Source organism: Lissotriton vulgaris, chromosome 3_2 (genome assembly GCF_964263255.1).
Source record: "Lissotriton vulgaris chromosome 3_2, aLisVul1.2, whole genome shotgun sequence".
In the NCBI taxonomy this organism is placed as follows: domain Eukaryota; kingdom Metazoa; phylum Chordata; class Amphibia; order Caudata; family Salamandridae; genus Lissotriton; species Lissotriton vulgaris.
The window spans coordinates 161,436,475-161,457,936 of NC_141690.1; the positions used below are offsets into that span (position 1 = coordinate 161,436,475).

Consider the following 21,462-nt stretch of genomic DNA (forward strand, 5'->3'; position numbering starts at 1 on the left):
CCCTGAATTGATGATCGAATCAAAAGGTATGATACGCTGCCTCCAAAATATGCAACTAAGATGTGTGAACTAACGTATGAAGAAGGACCTCGACTTCTGAGAATGGGTAAAGTAATGCGGTGTGATTGTTAAAATGTTATAAAGGTATGGTGGTCGAAAATACTAAGGGACAGGGTTGACCGAAGAACTGATATGCCTTAGAACATCACAGCTTTGGGAATGATTTAAGGATCCCGATGGCCAGATACATCTACAAAACCGGGTACCTCGCGCTAGGCACCTCTGATTCCTCTTTTTAACGTTTCCCTACACACGATCCATAATGTCATCCTCGAACCCCCCCATGAACCACCTATCACACTGTCCGCCCCCTTGACTCCAGAAACCAAGACCCTAGGGATTATATCCCAAGGAGATAAGTACGAGTATGCGGTAAGTAAAGGACTTTCGTGCCCGTACATTTGATGTGCTCGAATGTTGTTCCCCTCCCTTTTCCTCCTTTTTCCCTCTGCAGGTTACATTGGAGTCCCGATTAGGGTATCGTAAGGGATCTGGAGCCGCGTCACGTCCGATGCATGAAAACGGACTAACGCTGCAAGACGACACAAAAAGACGCCCTACCCAATGCGCGACCTTTTTGTACCTGACCTAATGCTCTTCCGTCTCAAAACTGCATGCTTTCTACATCCTAACACAGACCCGAAACGACTAACGTTGGGTAACGCACTGAATAGCCCAAACAATACACGGTCATTCTCCATGTCACACGTGTACTGTTTGGCCTATTGTTACTCTCTCTCTCTCTCTCTCTCTCTCTCTCTCTCTCTCTCTCCCTCTCTCTCTCTCTCTCTCTCTTTCACCCCTCCACACTTTCCCTCTTCCTAGCGACGGGCACCTAATTGGCGAACCTGGTGCACCTCCTGATTGGCCCCAAATACCACAAGTATTTGCACAAATTCGTCCTAAATAAAACTGTATCGATACCACGTTACTACCTCTCCTTTTCTGCTAAATATGGATGAAATTTAAATCGGCCATAAGGAAAGGGACAGGTAAGACGACTAAGGTTCCCTAAATTTGACCCACAGTCAGGGAACTATTTGTCAGTGGCTTCTATGATAAAAATGTGTCTGTGGTAATGCGACCTTCCCCATTCCAAATTGTCTCCATACCCCAAGCAGTAAGAAATGATCGAGACACCCCCGTCTTCCCAAAATGCCCCCAGTTTGGTATCAGCTGCCCTGAACGAGAATCTGAAAAACGCCCCTTGCTCCAATTCGCCGTGTTCCTATCGTTTCCCATAAGATCCCACCCGCCCCCAGGATAAGTTTAATAATGATCGCAAGCCCCCCCCCGAGTTTTTGTAGTAACCAGGTTGCGAGAATTTATATAGAAAGTTAGAAAGATGTGTGCAAAGTTAAAATTAGATCGAAAACCGAAAGAACTTGTTGCAGTAAACCATGTTGAAAATAGGATGTTTTGATGTAATGGAGAGTCGTTTAGCCTATGTTCATCCCTCAGAAGGATGCCTATCAGACTATGGTGAATAGCACGTTGCACTTTTTCGTAAGATAACAAAGCCCTGAAGACCGGCCTAGCCTTGCAAGACTCGTACTAGGGAAATGGGTCTCTACCAGAAGAACTGACATCTACTGTAATAGACGAATGCAATGAATGGGTACCAGACCTCATACCACGACAAATGAATGTGATAACCAACAAAACGCCAAAGAATTAGCCACAAAGGGAAGTTGTAGGAAATCCAGCAAACCCATCATCAATTGTTTATACGTTGACTGCAAATTTCAAATGTAGCGGGTGTTTACCCCAGTTGCTTGGTGTTGGGAGAGAAATAGATTTATGTAATTACCTTCTTCTGCAAAATCTCTAAAGACTGTCTTTTCAAACTCATTTAAGGGTACCACTGTCGGAGGAGAAAAGAGACCGGATGTGGGAGCACGCGGCCTGACTGCGGATCGTGGAACCTCAGCAACGGAGGCCAAGGCGAGAACACAGCAGTAAAGAGTCGCAGGATGAGGCACTGTTTCAGACAAAGCTAAGGAAAGGGCTGACCTGAAGCCCCTGCCCTATGATCGACGTGTGCCAAAAAGTCCCCGCTCTCTGAACCTGGTTATGGACCCGCCTGTCTCAAATTCTCCGTCCCCCTGATCTGTTCCCGACTTGGCCCTGCTCCATCCCCTCCTCCTCCGACCTACCATAAGGACTGTTCACACACACACCTCTCCACCTGAACTTCCAAGTTCCTCCAAATCCTACTGAGCTATCCAGAGAAGGGTATTCCCTGCGTCAAAAGGGAGGGAGCTCCGACTAAGTAGACCACGAACTATGTTAATCTCAGAACGGTGACCTAGAACTCCACCAAGGGTCGCCCCTAAAGAGAGGATGAACGAAGTATGTGGTTCTACCCGCTGCTGAACGCCTCGATGATGATGGAAGCAACAGGAAATACCCACCACAGAGACTCAAGAAACAAACAGACCCCACAACTCAAAGACAATCGCACTTTTCATCACAATCCTTCCTCTGCCTCCTAATAACTATGCTCTGGGTCACGGAAGAAAATGCACCTGCTCCAAAACCGTAACGCATTTCTCCTATGAGGTCTGGCGAAACAAAACAAAATGTACCCCTGCCCGCAGACCTCCAACGGCTCAATCCACATGAACATTCCTGTTGACAGAACGAATTGTAATCCGGGTGCTTAACAGTGCCAACAGAAGACGACAAAGACACTGTGAACTCTGATTTTTATTTTTATTTCATTTCTCTCCCAACCACCATTTGACTGACTATGCTCTCGCCGAGTACAAAAAGGACGTACTTATATGATAACTTACCAGTTCCTATTCCAAATGACTATAAGTATCTATGATCTGTACCCAACGCCCTCGCTACATAATTCTAGTCTGATATTGCATTACGATGACTTTTTCTGCAACCAACTTAACGATGAACCCACCTACTAGATGATGTGATGGTTATAATGTGATGTTTATGTACAGTTCATTTGCCTAAGTCCCCTCTCCCTTATTTATGACCGCTGCAATAGGTATAGATAGGAAATAGGCCAGCAAGATGTCTTGGAAATGTTAAAGGGAGGACTGTGGAAAATCAATACAGTTTAGTGAACATTATCTACGCCATCTTGCCTTTCTCCGATGCCACACTTTCCGTCATGCACATCTGCCATATTTTAGCCGTCACGATCAGAATCACCCTCACGTAAGACCCCCCCACACCGGTCATTCCCACTCTCACCTGCCTTGCGCATAGGCAGCAGCCATTTTGAGCATCATGGTCTCCCGGCCCCTCGCTGATAGCCAGCGCGTCTCTCTCTCTCTCTCCTAACCTCGCAAACATCCCCCGCACGTTGACAACCCCCGCTCTCTCATGCCTTGGGTCATAAACCCCTCGTCAGCGCAGCTCCGCCACAGAATCCCATCCTGTTCCCAGCGCGACACCTCCCTTCATTCCTTTCATGGTCTCAGATCCTTTTGATGCAAACCCCCTTTTCCTGTGTCCCCGTTTGTCTTCCTTATTCCCAGGCCGCCACCTGGCCCTGCGGATACTGTTTATTACCCCGTACAGTAGGAAGCTTCCCCTCCCCATCAAAAGACCCTCGAGCCGATCAAAGCCCCCACCCTATGAGATCCGATCAACCCCATGCATTCCGTGAATCGGCGGAATGCCCTGCTGCGTGACAATCATCACCTGTTGTGACCGGGGTGGGGAATTCAACAGTAAATGTATGTGGGAACGGGCCTGTAGGGGAGATTCCGAGGATGTTCTTTCAAAATATCAAAGTGTTGCGAGAATGTGCTACGTGCAATAAAGGTCATAAACCCTAGTATAAGAGGCCAGGCCTCAGAAATGTGGTTAGAGCACCTCGTGATGATACTTGCTGTCTGAATTGATGTGTTCTCCTCCGGAGAGAATAAAATCCTCGTTTCCTGCCTTCCAGTCTCCAGCGCCTGCTTCTTCGTTGATTAATATTGGTGGGTCATAGAGGCGACACCGCCGGGCAACATAAAAGGGTCTTTGGTTACTGGTTGTCTTTGAACCCCTTTTTACATGTGTGGGTATAAAAGGACCAAGCTCCTTCCATTCAGTGTGCTACTTCATACATTACCGAAGGGTGCTGTGTGAATGTAGTTCCACCTCATGAGGTTTATAAACTTTGTACTTTCTATTACCGTTTCTGTACCAACTTATATTCTATGGTCTGAGGACTCTGTGCAGAGAAGGAAGAACCCCTAGCACTGGTAGGCCTTGCGGAGGCCCATCCCCACAACAGGATAATTAGTTCAATAATCAGGATACAAAAGATGATCAAGCAGACTTCAAGATTCTCTTTCATTGGAAGTTCGTGGATATAAAGCATTAATCTACCACTAGCATGACATCCCTGCATAGCATTTCCCAAGGCAAGACCCTTTAAGGTGTCAGCGTGTGAAGCCTTCATAAGAAGTCTCTTCACATCAGTTGGATTAAGTAGCATAAAGCTACAGAGCTCATTCTAAGATGCTCTTTCTCTCAAGGCAAGGCAGAAGTCCCCGGACACTTTCCTTAGTTACAATACATCAATACCACAGGTAGTATCCCACGATGCTTTGCAACATCACACCATCCAGTCAGGCCACCTCCTGGTAGGTAACTTTCCATTAGGCAGCGATTCTCCCAAGCCTTGGCGAGACGACCTTGATTCCCAGGCCTGCTCCGATGAGAAAGTACAACAGTTCTCCATTATCAGTATCAAAGCTCAATGTATCCTCTTCTCCTTCAACCCAACTCCTAATACAAATACTTTATTCTAAATAAGAAGGATGAATCTTCCATCAGCAACAGAACCGTGTGAAAGAACAAATCTAACGTGCACATGAAATTCAACTATTGAATCTAATGCAAGAGCTTCCAGGGAAAATGCATTTCAGGCCTGCAGAAATTCGCCAACATAAGAGAATAGCACACAGGCCTCACGAATATTACAATAAAAATGTACACTTTTAACTGAGCACTTCTAAATTAGTACATTACATAAGCACATCAAATATGTGAATAATTGTCAGCAGATTGTGCAAATTCTACACGTTAATGTCTTCAGCTAAACACGTGATTTCAACATTAATATTCACACATTTACATGAAAATAACCCTTAACACCCCACAATTCACATTATTACTGTTCACGTTCTAATGTCACACATTAGTACAACAAAGGAACATATGCGGGTGTGGACTACTTGTGATTATGATGCAGCACTACAAATGAAAGAACAAAATGTGTGCTACATCACTGCCTAGTAATCATGGTGCTCCAGCCACCATAGTCCAGTCCCCACAGCCTTGAAGGAATATGCCACATATGTTTTCTTTTAGCAGTCCTCGGACTCCTTGTACCTTGCTGAATCCTGAGAATGGGAGGTAAACGTAGGAGGGGGTGCCCAGGTATAATCTGTACAGATATCGACAGCAATTCACCACACCCAGAGCCTCTGCCCAATAGGGCACTATGCCCTTGGCGGATCTAACCACCACATCCTCCAGATCAATAGCTCCACCAAACTATTGACCATTGAGAAGACGCATAGCAGCCACCTTCAATTTAGTAAAGAACAACGAGAGACCATCCCAAACTGGCTCATAGTTCACAAGAATGCTGTTTTATTAGTTTATAGCCACTGTGCAAGCCAAACCGGTTACCGGAGGCCAACAAACATCCAGAGCATCATGGAGAACCATCTCAGGAGAAATTGGCTCATCAATGAGGAAGCCACCTTCGGGATTAATCCTGGAACGGGGCCCAAGAGCAGGCAAGCAGAAACGGCAGGTAGATATGGAGGCCCAGACACAGCGCCTCCGTCTTCCAAAGGGATGGCTGAAGTGATTGGCACCAAAAAACGGATGCTGAAAGAAAGAAGTCACAAACAGGGCCCGGGACCAGGGCCTCTTCCAATCATGGAGTCCCACTCTGCAACTCTGGGCAATAGTTTGCTTAATCTCCACAACACAACGGCCCCCACAACGCCAAGGATGCCTGGCCTCCACCTTGGGGGTGCCCAGGAGTGGACTCCTCACAGGGAAAGCCAGGATGGGTTCCACAGCGGTACTCGTACAAGCGCCTTGAGACCCTTGCGGGTGAGTAGTGCGCTATACAAGTATCAATTTACAATACATTTACATTTACAAAAGAAGGGAGGAGAAAACTTTTACTGGAAAGATAGTGCAAAGGAGCCTGAAAAGTCTTGAAGTAGATGACGCTTATAGTGTCTGATGCCATGTAAATTAAGGCAACCAGTACAAATGTATTAAATTGTAAATAGCTGCACTTTACAATGCATATGTTAGTTCTTCCTTTCAGGCTGTCATTTCATTCCAAATTCCTGAGCGAGCAGTGTCTGACAAAGGTTGTGTAAATGAACTTGTCACATTCTTGAAAGGTCACAAGCCGTAAACGTCCCCAGTCAGGGGCATAGTCTCACCTCCTTGCAGAAATTGCTGAAGCTTTTAAAATATTTACTTGGTCACTTTCAGGCCGACTTGATGGCTGTATTTGTTTGCTTCCAGTGCGTAGTGCAAATATTTAGTCCAATCTCCTTCATGCACACTTCCAAGAGTAAAACGGCAATTTTGTATGCGCGGTTTATTTTTATTACAACTCAAGACAGGAAGAACACACAAGTGCGGCTGGTGTGGGTCTGTAGACGCGCTCCGGGGAGGGCCGGTGGTGCACATGGAGGGGCCGAGACTGCGGTGGGCTCCGTTGCTTCTTAGCCACCCTGAAAGGGTTTATTTGTGGAAGGAAATGTTATGGAAACCCTTCTTCACGCCGTCAAGAAATGAGAGCAGAAGTTTACAGAACCCCCATTCTCGACTGTGTAAAGAGTTTCAGTTACTGCGCCTTTTCCACTGGTACAGCTCAGCGGTTTATAATCAATCCACACATTTTAAACACACTTTTGGCTGGGCTGCAATTCAAGCAAATGGTTGCGTTTGAATTGCTATCCACCCCCTCATTCGAAGTGACCAAGGGCTTTACATTGTATGCAGGGCACAAACAGTGGGTGCAAACTACACACCTACATCTTGACCTGACCAGCATTTGAAGTAGTATTCAGCCACATTGCAAAATGGGTATTCGCAGAGGGTTGCAATAGATCCTGCTTCATTAATGTAAAGGAAGCAGGTCGCATTTATCGAGCTTTTACAAATTAATGTGAATGCATGGATGGTGGCCGACGAGGGACAACAGACATCCTGGGCCATGGATGACATACCTTCACTTTTAGTTACAACCTGTCAACGTGTTTTTTAAGCAGCCTGTGTCTATTAAAGACATCAGTGCTATTTTTAAGTGACACATGCCGCTTTATAAAAAAAACCTGATATGCAGGGAAGACACACTGTGACGAGCATTCGGTGTTCCTTGGACCACTGTCTGCTTCACTCGAGGCCCCCTAGCAAGATTTTCAAAGGGGACGCTGCCACCCAGCGACCACCCCAACTCAGGGGACCAGTATCTGATCAATAGTTTCTCCAGACAGCTGCAGTCACACATTTTGCTTAAATCCCATTGCAACTCAAAAATAGGGGGACGGGCGCCCCTTTCATGCCCCTCCAGTTTTTGATTTGGAATATATCTCAAACCCCATTTTGTGATTCATTGTGACTTTTCCAACTCTCAAAAGGCTTGTGTTCACATCATACCTAGCAAAAACTCCTGTTTTTGGCATTCACAAGCTTTGCGATCGTAAATGTGTTCTTACATGGGGCTCATAGTTTGATATTTTTCGATTTACATTTGTTTATCATCACTCCGATAGCTTTACTCTGGTTATCTCTTTCTTTGGCCTGAAGTAAACTCATTTGTTTACTGCACAAAATGGCACCGCCATGCACTAATCATAAGTTATACGTACGCAGGGCATTATGGAACTAACAGAATGACAATAGTTCACATAACACTGAAACGTAGGCATTGTTAAAAAACAGAAATCACTACAACCTAGTTGCCTTCCATGTCACAGCCTTATGGGCAAGGTGGGTTCCCATCCAGCAGCTAGGCAATTCACTTCCGGTACACCGTCCTGTTGTCCCACAACCACATCCTGTTTTATGTGTCTCCTTTGGGGAGGGTGTCAGTTTTTGCCACTTCAGGCAAGTGATTTGTTAACTTTGTTCTCCATGCTGCTTGTTATTTATTGGATGTGGTTCCTGCACTTTGCCTTCCGTTGGTTGTTGTCGTCTGGTGTGACTACTTGGTACATCCTCTCGTGTGGTTTACTTTGACATGGAGAGTGTCGTGTGACATGGCAGGATTTAAAGTTATCGGGGTATTATGGGCTTTTCTGCAGCACGGTGCTACCATGGTTTGCGCGATTGGCACCTGTGTTTGGATGACTTTTCAGACAGAATTGAACCAGAGAACTACAGACATTTGTATAGGATATTTTAAAAGCGTGCCAGGAGAAATTCTATACAGTGAAATACCGTCGGGTTTTGGTTTATGGAAGGATACGCAGAAATTACAACTTTTTTTAATCCATGGCTTTATTTGCAGCGACAGGCAATGCAAAACAAATGACGTGCTTGACTGATGAAAACAAACACAGCTTGGTAAAATAAAATGGAGTCGGTTTGGTTCGAAGAATGCACGTTCATGAACTGACTGAGAATTAATGACGTCATGTTTGTTTTTGTATTCTCATAGGGCCAGATTAAGGAATGAATAAGGGCGTAGGCACACTGAACTCGAGGTAATGGAACATTTTTAAAAGAGTAATAACATGTGGAGAACGGTCTCTAAGTTCAAACGCATATGTTGTGCTGATGTTTTTTAGCAATAGAAAAAGCCACATCTGCGTGCGCCTCCAGAAGGGGACCACTTTTAGAAAGGCCCAAGGTTTTTCAGTTAAGCACAAAAAACACATGGATTGTGTTTCGATGCCACCCTGCATTTATTTGTGGGTTAGACCCTTTTCCCGTGCATTTTTGTGCCGAGGGAAAATGACATTTGATTTGGGAACAGCGCTCGGTATTTTCACACTTGACTACCCCAGCCAGTCAGGCTTCACACCACTGCAGCCTGGCCTCCAGATAACGGCGCGGCTCCGGGGAGGGGGATGCGAGCACATTCCAGCCCTCGATGGGCTGGGATTGGAGACGGGCCAGTTGTGCCTGAAGCTCTGGCCCCGAACTGCAGCCAGACGAGCCCAGCGGTGACTCAGTGCAGGCAGACGGAGCGCACACAGTATAACTGGGCCGGCGAGCGCGCGCTGCCCTCATCTGTTGACTGCTGTCTGTCCTGCAGGAGCAGCTGACGTCTGGACGCCTCTGCGACACGCAGCCGGCCCGCTGGAGAGGTGGAGCAAGGTTCCTTCCCAGCTGTAGCTCTCTGGTCAAAGCCCATTCAATGTTTACTCAGCTCTGCCTTGAAACCGAACCGGGTCTGCACGACTTGAACTGATTTTCATGCTTCTAGGGTTGCTAGCCGGCTAACGGTTTACGATGACAATCTGAGGCAGCCAATGAGCACAGGGATGCGAAAGCACGCTATGTGTTCCAAAGCAAGCATGCATCATTTTTTAGCCCTGCTCCAAATCGCGTTTTAATTTGGATTGCTCTCAACAAGCACGTCAGCTAACGGGTGCAGAACAGCCCTTAAAGAGTGCTGCACATTATTTGCAAATCGGAGAACTTGCCGCTTGCATGAAGGAAGGAAAACTCCACTTCTGTTTTTGATTTGAAAAATTGCCCTTTTAATCTCTAGGATTACTATTTTGACAAAACCGCACAATAGAGGGTCATTAGATAGACAGAACTGCACAACTTTTATAATTTTCGTAACTTTTTCTATTTATTTATTTAGTGTTAAAAAATGGCGATGCAGGAATCAGCACATGCCAAAGTGTTTGTGTGGCTACTTGTGGCCGCGATCACAGGGCAGGGGGCGGCGGACCCGATAGGCCTCAGCAAGTGCTCCTCGCGATGTGATGTCTCCAGATGCCCGAGTCCCAGCTGCCCCAGCGGCTACGTGCCCGACCGCTGCAACTGCTGTCTGGTCTGCGCCGCAGGTGAAGGGGAGGCCTGTGGCCGCAAAGAGGACCCGCCGTGCGGGGACAGTCTGGAGTGCAAGCACCCGGCAGGGAAGCGCATGGCCAAGGGCGTGTGCCAGTGCAAGCTGCCGTCCAAGGTGTGTGGCAGCGACGGACGGACCTACGACAACGTGTGCCAACTGAAGGTGGAGACGCGCAAGGCGCTGCAGCAAGGGCTGCCCGCCATCCTCCAGACGCAGAAGGGAGCCTGCGAATCGGGTAAGGGCGCGCATTTCACCGGCTTATTTCAGCACCGGGCCTTATCTGCAATCTGCTCTTAGTATTGTTGCCAAATGTTAATAATGGGGACTTATACCTGGGGACAAGTGGGTCCAAAGTATACCACTAACTACGGTCTGAGTGGACCTTATTCTTTAGGCCACCATTTACTAGTTAACTGGCAGGTATTTTGGGACGGAGAAGTGTGGGATGGACAGCAGAGGGATTCGTATGATGACGAGGATCTTGGACAACAAGAGAGAAATATGTGACATTATAGCCAATTGTTTTTTAAGCTGAAGCCTGCTAGACAGATCAGCTGTCTGGTTTACAAAGATATCTTGAGGACATTTTCAGAAAGCTTCCCTCGGAATGCATGCCACACATTGCTTACCACCACTGGGTTTGTGATTTGTAAATCACATTTGATAGCTGGGTTTATTTGTTTTAGGTTGTCTAGCATGTATTTGTCCTTCCCGTGGAGCATAGCCTATTTACTGTATTCTTACACAAGTGCTCGCTTTCGGTTGACTGGCCTTTAAGTTTTGTTCTTATCTTGTCACATTTGCTGTGCATTCAAAGACAGGGGTGAAATGTCAGACTCCGAGGGAGCTTGATGTTTACTTTTCTGTCTCTGACATCAAAGTGAGCTGATATATGTGACAATCATTCTGGGTGCCCATGTGAGAGGAAAGGCTGTAGGATGTTGTTTTTTCTTCTAGCAAGCAACACAATTTAAATGCCTGTAAATGAATCAGGCAAATATTTCAGAATATATCAGAGTTAGGATAGCACAAATGAAGTCAATTGTTTTGTAATTCTGACGTATAGTTGAAACATATATTTTAATGGGGTCAAAACAAATCAATACACTTGGTGATGCCATTTCCACACATTGTCTTTTGTGCGCTGCATATTTTTATCAGTAAAACTGTATGTCTGTGCAACTGTAATGGTCATTTCAATTGAAAATGTGTTGTCTGTAATGGCAAAGCACTACCACACCATGAATAGTCCACTCTATCAACTCCACTCTACGCACTCTACTCCACTTTACGCCTGTCCAGTCTACAACACTACTCTATGACACACTATGCCACTTTACTCCCCTCTGCTCTACGCCACTCCCCGCTACTCCACGACACTCTTCTCCATTCTACTTCCTGCCACGCTACTCTACTCCACTCTATGCAACTCCACTGTAAGTCACTCCACTCTTCGCCCTTCCACTCTAAGCCACTTCACACACCCTTCCACTCAATGACACATCACTCTACAACATTCTGCATCACTCCACTCTACAAACACATCACTTAACTCTTCCACTCTATGCCCTTCCACTCTACGCCACTACACTCTACGCCACTCCACTCTACGCCACTCCACTCTACACCACTCCACTCTACGACACTCCACTCTATGACACTCTACAATACTCCACTCTATGACACTCTACTTCACTACACGCCACTCCACTCTACTCCATCTATGCCACTCCACTGTACACCACTCTGACACTCAACACCATCCTATGCCACTTCCTGTAGTACATTCTATTCCACTCCAATCCATACCACCTCACTCTATGACACTCCATTCCACTGTACTCCACCCACTCTACAACACTCCATTATGTGACACTGTTATCCGTTCCACTCTACGCTGCTGCACTCTACAACACTTTACTCCACTCTATACCACTCCACTTTTGACCACTCCACTCTAGGCCACTCCCCTCTACAACACTGCAATCCACTCCACTCTACTCTCTGACCCTTTACTCCACCTCACGCTACGCTACTCCACTGCACTCTACTCCTTTCCATTCTATGCTACTCCATAAAAATCAACTCTATGACACTCTACTTCATTCCACTCTACTCCACCCTACACTACTCCACTCTATGATACTCTACTCCACTCTACGACACTATACAATGCCCTACGCCACTTCACTCTAGGCCACTCTGCTTCACTCTATGCCACTCCACTCTATGCCACTCCTCAACACTCTATGACATTCTACTCCACTACACTCTACTCCACACCACTCTGTTCCACTCTACTGCTCTCTACAACAGCCTACTCAATGACACTCCACTTTACAACACTCTGTGCCACTCTACGCCACTCCACTCTGTAACACTTTACTCCACTCTATGCTTTGTCACTCCACTCTACTAGATTCTACAGAACTTTACTCCACTCTACGACACTTTACTCCACTCTGTGCTACACCACTCTATGTCTCTCTACTCTGACAGTCTATGCCACTCCACTCTATGTCACTCTACTTCACTGTATGCCACTCTACGCCACTCCACTTCATTTCACTCTACAGCAGTCTATGATATTCCACTCAACTCCACTCCACTCTAAGACACTCTATGACACTGTACATCACTCTATGCCACTTCACCCTAGGCCACCCTACTCTACTCTACAACACTCAACTGTACTCCACTCCATTTCATGGTACCCCACTCTGACACTCTGCTCCCCCCCATGACACTCTACTCCATGCTGTTCCACTCCACTTTATGCCACTCTACTCACTCTATGCCCATCCGCTCAATGGCTCTCCACTCTATGCCCTTCCATTCTATGCGCCTCCACTCTACACCCCTCTACTCTGCACCACTCCACTCTACTCTTTGCCCCTCCACTCTATGCCCCTGATCTATGCCCCACCACTCTAGGCCACTCCACTCTATGCCCCTTCTCTCTACGCTGCTCGAATTTGCTACTCTCTACACCACTCTACTCCACTCCCACTCTACATCACTTCAAACCACTGTACACCACTCCACTTTGCGACACTCCATTCCACCCCCCTCCACCAGATGCCCTTCCACTCTATGCCCTTCCGTTCTATGCCCCTACACTCTACGCCTCTTCACTCGGTGCCCCTCTTCTCTATGCCTCTTTGTTCTACTCCACTCTACACCACTCCATTCCATTCTATGCCAGTCCACTCTACGACAGACTGAGATACTCCACTTCACTCTATGCCCCTCCACTCTATGCGTTTTCATTCTACACCCCTCCACACTATGATACTCCACTCCACTCTACTCCCCCCTCAGTCCACTTCTCCTGAGCTCAGTGTTGTACTCTCTACTGTGTTTTTATCCCTGGCCCCAGTGTTGTTTCTCCCTCATGCGCCACATTTCTCCTCCACTCTATCTAATCTCCATACCCATTCCTCTGTTGGCCCCCACAGAGTGGTCCTTTGTTATTTCTATTTTTCATTTTTGCCTAAAAAAACAAAAAAAAAAAAAAAAACATTTTTTTTTATTTACGGACCATGTTGCTTGTGCCATCTTGGATTGATAAAGAAAATATTAGGAAAATAGTGCCTACGTCACTCTGTAGGTACGCACATGCGTAGTGATGCATTCACTACGAATGTGACTGGTAACAGCAGTTGCATTAATGCACCTTTTTTTTGCAGATGCTGTCTAGCAGTGACAAGCTGCACGGACAAAGCCAATAGAATTAAAAGGCAAGTCCTATTAGTGCTTGTTTTACCTTTGTTAGTAAGCGCTGCTAAAATTTGCAAGATGTGGAAGGGAAAGCCGACTTGGGTCCCTTGAAGCCAAGGCAGACTGAATTGAGTGTTGATGATGAAGGCCTAGCTCCATTAATGGATGGGTTGGGGTGCCTTTGGTTTAGGTTTAAAAAAATGTAGGAGCATATTAGCAAGGGCAGTTACGTCGCTTTAGCAGCACTTTCTGCAGCTAAAGCAGCGATATTATTATCGCCAATTAACAAGCTGTCGCTAACAGCTGTTAGTGACAGCTTTCCGGTGACAGCGACCATTTCCCATGCCACTTTGCATGTCAGCGATATTTATCGCTAATGACATGCAAAGTAGACGTGCCCCTCGAAAACAACAGAAATTCACTCACAAACACACCTATCTCCTATCAGCAATGCGACCCTGGGACCGGGTTAGTGACGATGAAAGTCTCTCTAACCACGGGTATCACAGGTTTTTTACACCTGCTCAAAACCTGACTTGTCCATTTAATTTTAACTCAATGGGGGAGGGGGTGGATTGTGTGGCTGAGACCACCATGGCCTATCAGGAGCCACCCCCCTAACGCTGGATTATTATCGCTGTAATTCATGCTATAATCCCGCTTTTCGCCTCTATCGCTGGGTTTTCCATTGCCGTGGAGATAGCCGTTGCTAATAATGTGCTATCTCGGCGATGTAATCCAGCGATAGCCGGCGATGAAAAGATGCTCGCTAAGCATGCTATGCGATATTTATCGCAAAGCATTGCTAATATGCCCGTGTTGTAAGAGAACTCCCCCTATCAGCAGTCTTTTCAGGTTCTTCCTGAAGGATTCCAACTTGCTAAGGCAATCACTTTTGGTTCTAGTGTGCTCTAAAGTTCATGCTCTAATTTAATGACCTTGCACCAGCGTTTCCTTTTTTTTTTTAGAGCATGATTCTGAAGCACCTGGACATGTGTGACTAGGAAAGGTTATATTTTGGGAGGTACTGCAGTACTGTTCCATAACAGGTTAGTAATAGGAGTCAAAGGAAGTCATTTAGACCTCAACAGCTGCATGTCTGTCATATTTAGACTTCCCTGCCATTGCAGCAGGAAAAGTGTCGTTACTTACCCGTAATCATCATTGCCCTGATTAATGTCCTTCTCATCCCAGTCATTACTATATGAGGCGGCGCCGCCTCCAGACAGGCTCTTAACATGCTAGTCTGTTTTTCATGTTTTGTTTATAAAAGCCCCTCCCACCTGCCACCATGCCTGCTAGTAACAAGACCAGACAGAACAATAGGTGGAGGGAGGGTACATGACTGGGATGAGGAGGACCTAAATCATGGTAATGAAGAGTACTGGTAAGTAACGCAGTGGCAGCTCCTACACTAAGGCAGAGGAGCAATGCCCCATTGCTTTTAGAGCAATTAAAAGGGGTAAAATAAAACGATAATATAATAACCTTATTAGGGCGGGGCGGGTCTGGTTGCTCAGGGTGGGAGGAGGAGTGGACTATGCATGACTACCAGGCTGTAATAGACAGCCTGGTAGGGAATATGCATAGACTCCCTATCCTGGTCTGAGCGCCGATACAGAGTGCTCAGACCATTGCAGTGTTGTGATTGGCCCAGGGGAGCCTGTGTGCCCGGGAGCTTTTGCAGCTTTTTCTAGACTGGAGTCAGGAAAAGCAGAGAAGCAGAGGAGCGATATAGCCAACAGAGAAAAGGTAAGTGCGGTTTAAAAAAAATATATTTTCAACGCCCCGTCGTCTTTCCCCGCACCCCACCACCATTCCCTACTATCCTCCACTGAAGTAACAACACATTCATAGGACCTCTTTGTCCCAGTCGTTACTGTTCGAAATGGGATTTCTGGTTGGCTGAGCCTTGCACCAAAGCCAGGCAGAAACCACCACTCTAGTCAGGGCAAGGGAGTTACACGCCAAAGATAACCCCTGCTCACCCCCCTTGGTAGCGTGACACGAGCAGTAAGGCTGATCCCAGATGCAATGTGTAAAGCATTCGCGCACGCCACCCATCCAGCAACAACATCCCAGGACCCCCACAAAAGGAACTCCACACAAGGTTATATCAAAAATAGTCTTTGTATTCTCAAAACACATCAGATAGTAATCACATCATATACATTGTGCCAACTGGCACGGGAAATATTTACAAGGGATAATGTACACCTGACAGGGCCACATGGACTACTGTCAGCATCAGCACTTGGTGAAAATAGATAACTTGGTCAAGGTGAACTAAATCTCCCTAACATAAACATAAACAGGTAAAACAACCTCCTATGCTAAAATCATATCTAGAGACATCAAACAGGGTGCGCCAAACATACACTACACATTACATTCCCTAACACCCAAAGCATTAGCACATAATTCACATCTAGCACATAAATCACATTAGGGCCTGCGCCCTATAAATGTAACAACCCCCCTGGCCAACTGGCAATCTAGGAAGGGACTCAAATGCCCTATGTCCACAGAGTCAGGGCAGCTGCCTAAGCAGCGAAGGTCCAGGTTGCGCCACTGCGCCAAGACCTAAACGTTGCATCTGCCCAATACCTGCTGGGCAGCTGAAGACAATGAACTGGAGGCCTAAACGCTGCAGCTGGCACTAAGTGCTGCACAGCTGTGGAAGGCCTGGCACTACGGTGCCACTTCTGTCCCCCTCAGGGACTCTTTCTCAAATGGCGCCTAAATGGTGCAGCTGCCCACTACTTTCTGGGCAGCTGGGAAAGTCACAACTGTGGCATGGGCTCTCAGTAGCCCTTTAAACAAATTGCGCCAAACTGAGCCATCTGGCTCTAGAAACAAACATGTGTCCCCCAATGAACTCTGGGGGAAAGGACATGGGCCTTTAAAATAGGTATGACCCACATTGGAGGGATGTACCATGTTACAACGCATACCATTACAACTACCTACCATTACAACGCTACCATTACAATGCATACCATTACAACGCATAGCGCTTAGAGGTGCTGGATAGTGGTAAGTATAATTTACTATTCCAACTCCAGTCCCCGTGGACACTAGGGAAGGTGTTGGATAGTAAATTAAACTTATTCCCTATCCTAGAGCGCCCCCAGCGCAATGCGTTGTAATGGTATGCGTTGTAAAAGTTGCGTTGTAATAGTAGGTCGTTGTAAAAGTTGCGTTGTAACAGGTGTATACCCATTGGAGCCACCTAGGCTCTAAAAGTAATTAATGTGAAGTGTTAGAGCCATCCAGGCTCTAAAAGTGACCATGCCCCCATGCACTGGAGCAACGCGGCTCTGAAAATAATTACGCACCTTGGAGCCCTCTAGGCTCTATAAATAACTAATGGGCTCTATGGGGGAGCGGCCCACTGCCATCCGGGGCCGCTCTGGGACAGGGCACCACCCGGTGCCTGGGGGGACCCACACTGATGCATCTTCTTGTGACTTAGCCTTTTGCAAGAGCCTCCCTGGCTCTAAAAGAGGCCGCCGTCGGGCCGGCCCGCCACTGCGGGCCCTGGTATCATGTGGCCTTCCCCCCGCCCCCGGCTGTCTTAACTTACCGGCTCTCAGCGGGGGAAGGCTTCTCCTGGCATACACGACGGGGCTGGCACCGGCAATGTGCCACACGCCCCCTCCATGGGACATCAGCTGCGGCGCTGGCGGGGCTCTCTCTCTCCATGGGAACCCCGCCTCCATGCGCCTGTGTTCACCCAGTCCCCCATCTCGGGACCGGGACTTTTCAAATGGAGCCTGCAAGGCTCCGGGACTTCTCGTGGCCACTCGGGGAAGTAGGGGTAGGCTACCGTCCTCCCCATGCAGCACCAGCTTCCGGTTTGCGGCGTCACTTCCGTCCGGCGGCCCTGCCCACAGTCAGGAAGGCCGCAGACCAGTGACTTTCGGTAGAACCACGAGGGGTAGGCTCCCTCGGTGGTCAAAATAAAAGTAGAAGCGGGTTGGGCACCCGCCAAGGCTCCTCTAAAATGGGGTGGCACCCTTAATAATTGATAATAATAAAACGAAGACGCAGAGTGGGCAGTAAAATTGACTGCACTGTCACGCTCCACAAAAGACTGCACTGTCACGCTCCAACTCCAAATAAAGTTATACAAAGACGGAAAAGTAAGCGCGATGTAAAATGGACTGCATTGCCACAAAAGACTGCACTGTCATGCTCCGACTGCATTCTATACCCAAAAAAAGGTAATAAAAAGTCGGGGAAGTACATAAGTAAATGATGAAAAAGGACTGCATTGCCACAAAAGACTGCACTGTTGACTGGCATATAAGTAAGCAAATGCACAAAAGTAAAATTGACTGCACTGTCACGCTCCACAAAAGAGTGCACTGTCACGCTTTGACTGCAGTCTATTGCCAAAAAAAGTTATAAAAAGACGGGGAAGTACATTAGTAAGCAATGAAAGTAAGCGCGCTGTCACGCTCTGACTGCATTCTATGGAGAAGTGTGGCTCAATGGTTAGAGCGGCAGACCCTGATGCAGAGGTCTGGTCCGGGACCAGGGTTCAATTCCCCGCCTCGGCGGGTCTTGGGCTCAAAATTCCACGGACCTGATAATTCTCGCCTCGGTGCCAATTCCAATCATGGAGTCCCACTCTGCAACTCAGGGCAATAACTTGCTTAATCTACACAACGGCCCCCACAACGCTAAGGATGCCTGGCCTCCACCTTGGGGGTGCCCAGGAGTGGACGCCTCACAGGGAAAGCCAGGATGGGTTTCACAGCGGTATTCGTACAAGCGCCTTGAGACCCTTGCGGGTGAGTAGTGTGCTATACAAGTATCAATTTACATTTACATTTACATACACCCTCAAAATTGACTGTACGCTCCAAATAAACTCATAAAAAGACGGGTTGGTGGATGAATGGTGGATGGACGGATGTGTGAAAAGGTGGGTGGATGAAGGATGGGAGGATGGGTGGGTGGATGAATGATGAGCAGGTGGATGGGGTGAACAGACAAAATATCGACTCCAAAATATCGACTGGACATAATATTGACTTTTAAATATAGACTGGACAAAATATCGAGTGGACAGAATATCGACTACAAAAATATCGTTTTTAAGGTAAGTGAAGTAATATCGACTGTATAAAATATAGATAGCAAAAATATCGAATTTTTAATAATATATAATACTTTATAGTGTATTTTATGTAATAATATGTTTGAAAAGTGTGTTTTAATGTTATAAAATATTTTATTAAATGACTTTTGTTTTTATAATAATTGCGTAATGTAATTCTGTAGCGGGTTGTGGGTTTATAGGGGAATAGGGTGGGAAGTAATTTAATAATAATTAATTAATTAATATATGTTTGTAAATATTTTTAATTAATAAATAATTGATAATTAATTAATATTAATTAGTTAATTAATTAATATAATTTAGTACATATTTTTTATTAGTAATTAATTGGTAAATTATTAATTGTAATTAGTTAATTACATTAATTAGAGTAAATTTAAAATATATATAATTTTGTGTTATTGTAAAGTAATTAATTGGGGTAAAATAATATTAATTATTAAATTAATTACAGCTAATGTGCTAATATATTTACTTCATTGTTATTGTTAATTAATAATTAATTGGTAATTAAATAATATTGATTAATTTTGGGTAAAGGAGTATTTTTAGGGTTCAGGGTCAGTTTTCAGTTTTTGGGTAAAGGGGTATTTTTAGGGTTCAGGGTCAGTTTTCAGTTTTTGGGTAAAGGGGTATTTTTAGGGTTCAGGGTCAGTTTTCAGTTTTAGGTTAAAGGGGTATTTTTAGGGTTCAGGGTCAGTTTTTAGTTTTAGGGTAAAGGGGTATTTTTAGGGTTCAGGTTCAGTTTTCAGTTTTTGGGTAAAGGGTTATTTTTAGGGTTCAGGGTCAGTTTTCAGTTTTTGGGTAAAGGGGTATTTTTAGGGTTCAGGGTCAGTTTTTAGTTTTTGGGTAAAGGGGTATTTTTAGGGTTCAGGGTCAGTTTTGGGTTTTTGGGTAAAGGGGTATTTTTAGGGTTTAGGGTCAGTTTTGGGTTTTTGGGTAAAGGGGTATTTTTAGGGTTCAGGGTCAGTTTTCAGTATCTTATTTAATTATAGTATGTTACTATATATATATGTTTTAACAAATAATATTGTAAAACATTTTTTATTACTTTCATTTATTATTTAATTATTATAAGTTAATGTAAGTATTTTTAAGTATATTTTAGTAATTACATTTTAATATTAATTTAATTTAACACTGTTTTTTATAAAGTCGATATTTTTTACAACTATATTATTGTAAACGATATTTTGTACTCAATATTTTTGTACTTACCTGTTTGTAGATACAAACTCGATATTTTGACTGTCGATATTTTGTCCACGATATTTTTGCAAGTCGATATTTTGTCCCTCGATATTATTTCAGTGATCCGGTGGATGGATGTGGGAAAAGGTGGGTGGATGAATGATGGGTGGATGGATGCGAGGGTGGATGAATGGATGGATGATAGATGGGTAGATGGAGGAAAGTTTGGGTGGATAAATGTGTGAAATGGTGGGTGGATGATGGATGGATGAAAGGGTGTATGGATGAAAGATGGGTTAATGGACGAATTGAATGATGGGTGGGTGGATGGATGTGTGAAATGGTGGGTAGATTAATGATGGGTGGGTGGATGGATGTGTGAAATGGTGGGTGGATGAATGATGGGTGAAAAGATGGATGAAGAACAGATAGTTGGCAAGGCTGTGCCCTCGGTATCTGAGTCATGCAGGGGAGGGGCGGGTGGGAGATAGCTTTATTCTTAGACTTGAGTGTGGGATGCAGGCTGTACAAAGCACAGCAATGCAAACCGAACGGCAGGCAGTGTTTGAGCAGGCTTACTGTAACAGGAACAGCATGCACAGACAGGCTCGGGGGACGGTTTGCAGTGTCTTGAAATGGACAGGATTTAGGAAAGGCCCTGGCATCCGGAGCTCGGGCTGCAGCCGCAGAGATTTACCTGCCCGCTGCAGAGACACGGCTTGAAGAGCAAGACTAGCACGTGCTTAGAAGCGGGAGCTGCAATGTAGCGCTTCTTCATTCTGGAGTAAAGGGTAGTATATCCGGGCCTTGGCACGGGCAGACCCCAGATTAAAACAAAAACGTCATTGAGGAGAGAAAAACAAATTTACTTTATGTGACCGTCTCCTATTCGCAGAAGATTGCGTGCCACAGTCCTGTTTCCAGAAAATACTACAAACAACAACAATGAAGATATCAAGGGGAGGGCTATTAATGATGTCACAAGAAGGCTGGGCAGATGCCCCTTTTCAAAACATGTCGTTATTACACACTGTGAGACTATGCCTGGTTACTGTTCCTATTCAGGAGTGGGTGGGGTGCCTGCCATCCTAATGAGAACCAATGAGCAGCTATATGATACTCATGCTGGACTGCAGTCGGTCCCGCCCCTATATCGGAGCTGAGCTACAGGGACTCCACATAAACAACTACTAAAGACGCTATGCCACAGCAGCCATTGTAGAAGTTTAGTAAAGGCCGCAACTTAAGCGATGAGATGCAGGTGGTTCCCCCTGAGGTCATGTCCAGGGCTCCTGTTCCACTCTCGGTTGTCGATGTTTCTCTG

General features: G+C 45.8%; 1 protein-coding gene across 1 annotated transcript in view; it reads left to right on the plus strand.

The window, feature by feature from the left end:
- The first annotated feature begins 9,300 nt into the window (after positions 1–9,300).
- Positions 9,301–21,462, plus strand: part of HTRA3 (HtrA serine peptidase 3) — a 241,653-nt gene continuing 229,491 nt past the window's right edge. The window contains exon 1 of the mRNA XM_086964137.1: positions 9,301–10,331. Within this exon, the coding sequence (XP_086820263.1) occupies positions 9,896–10,331 (436 nt within the window). The 5' untranslated portion in view covers positions 9,301–9,895. The remainder of the gene's footprint in view (positions 10,332–21,462) is intronic.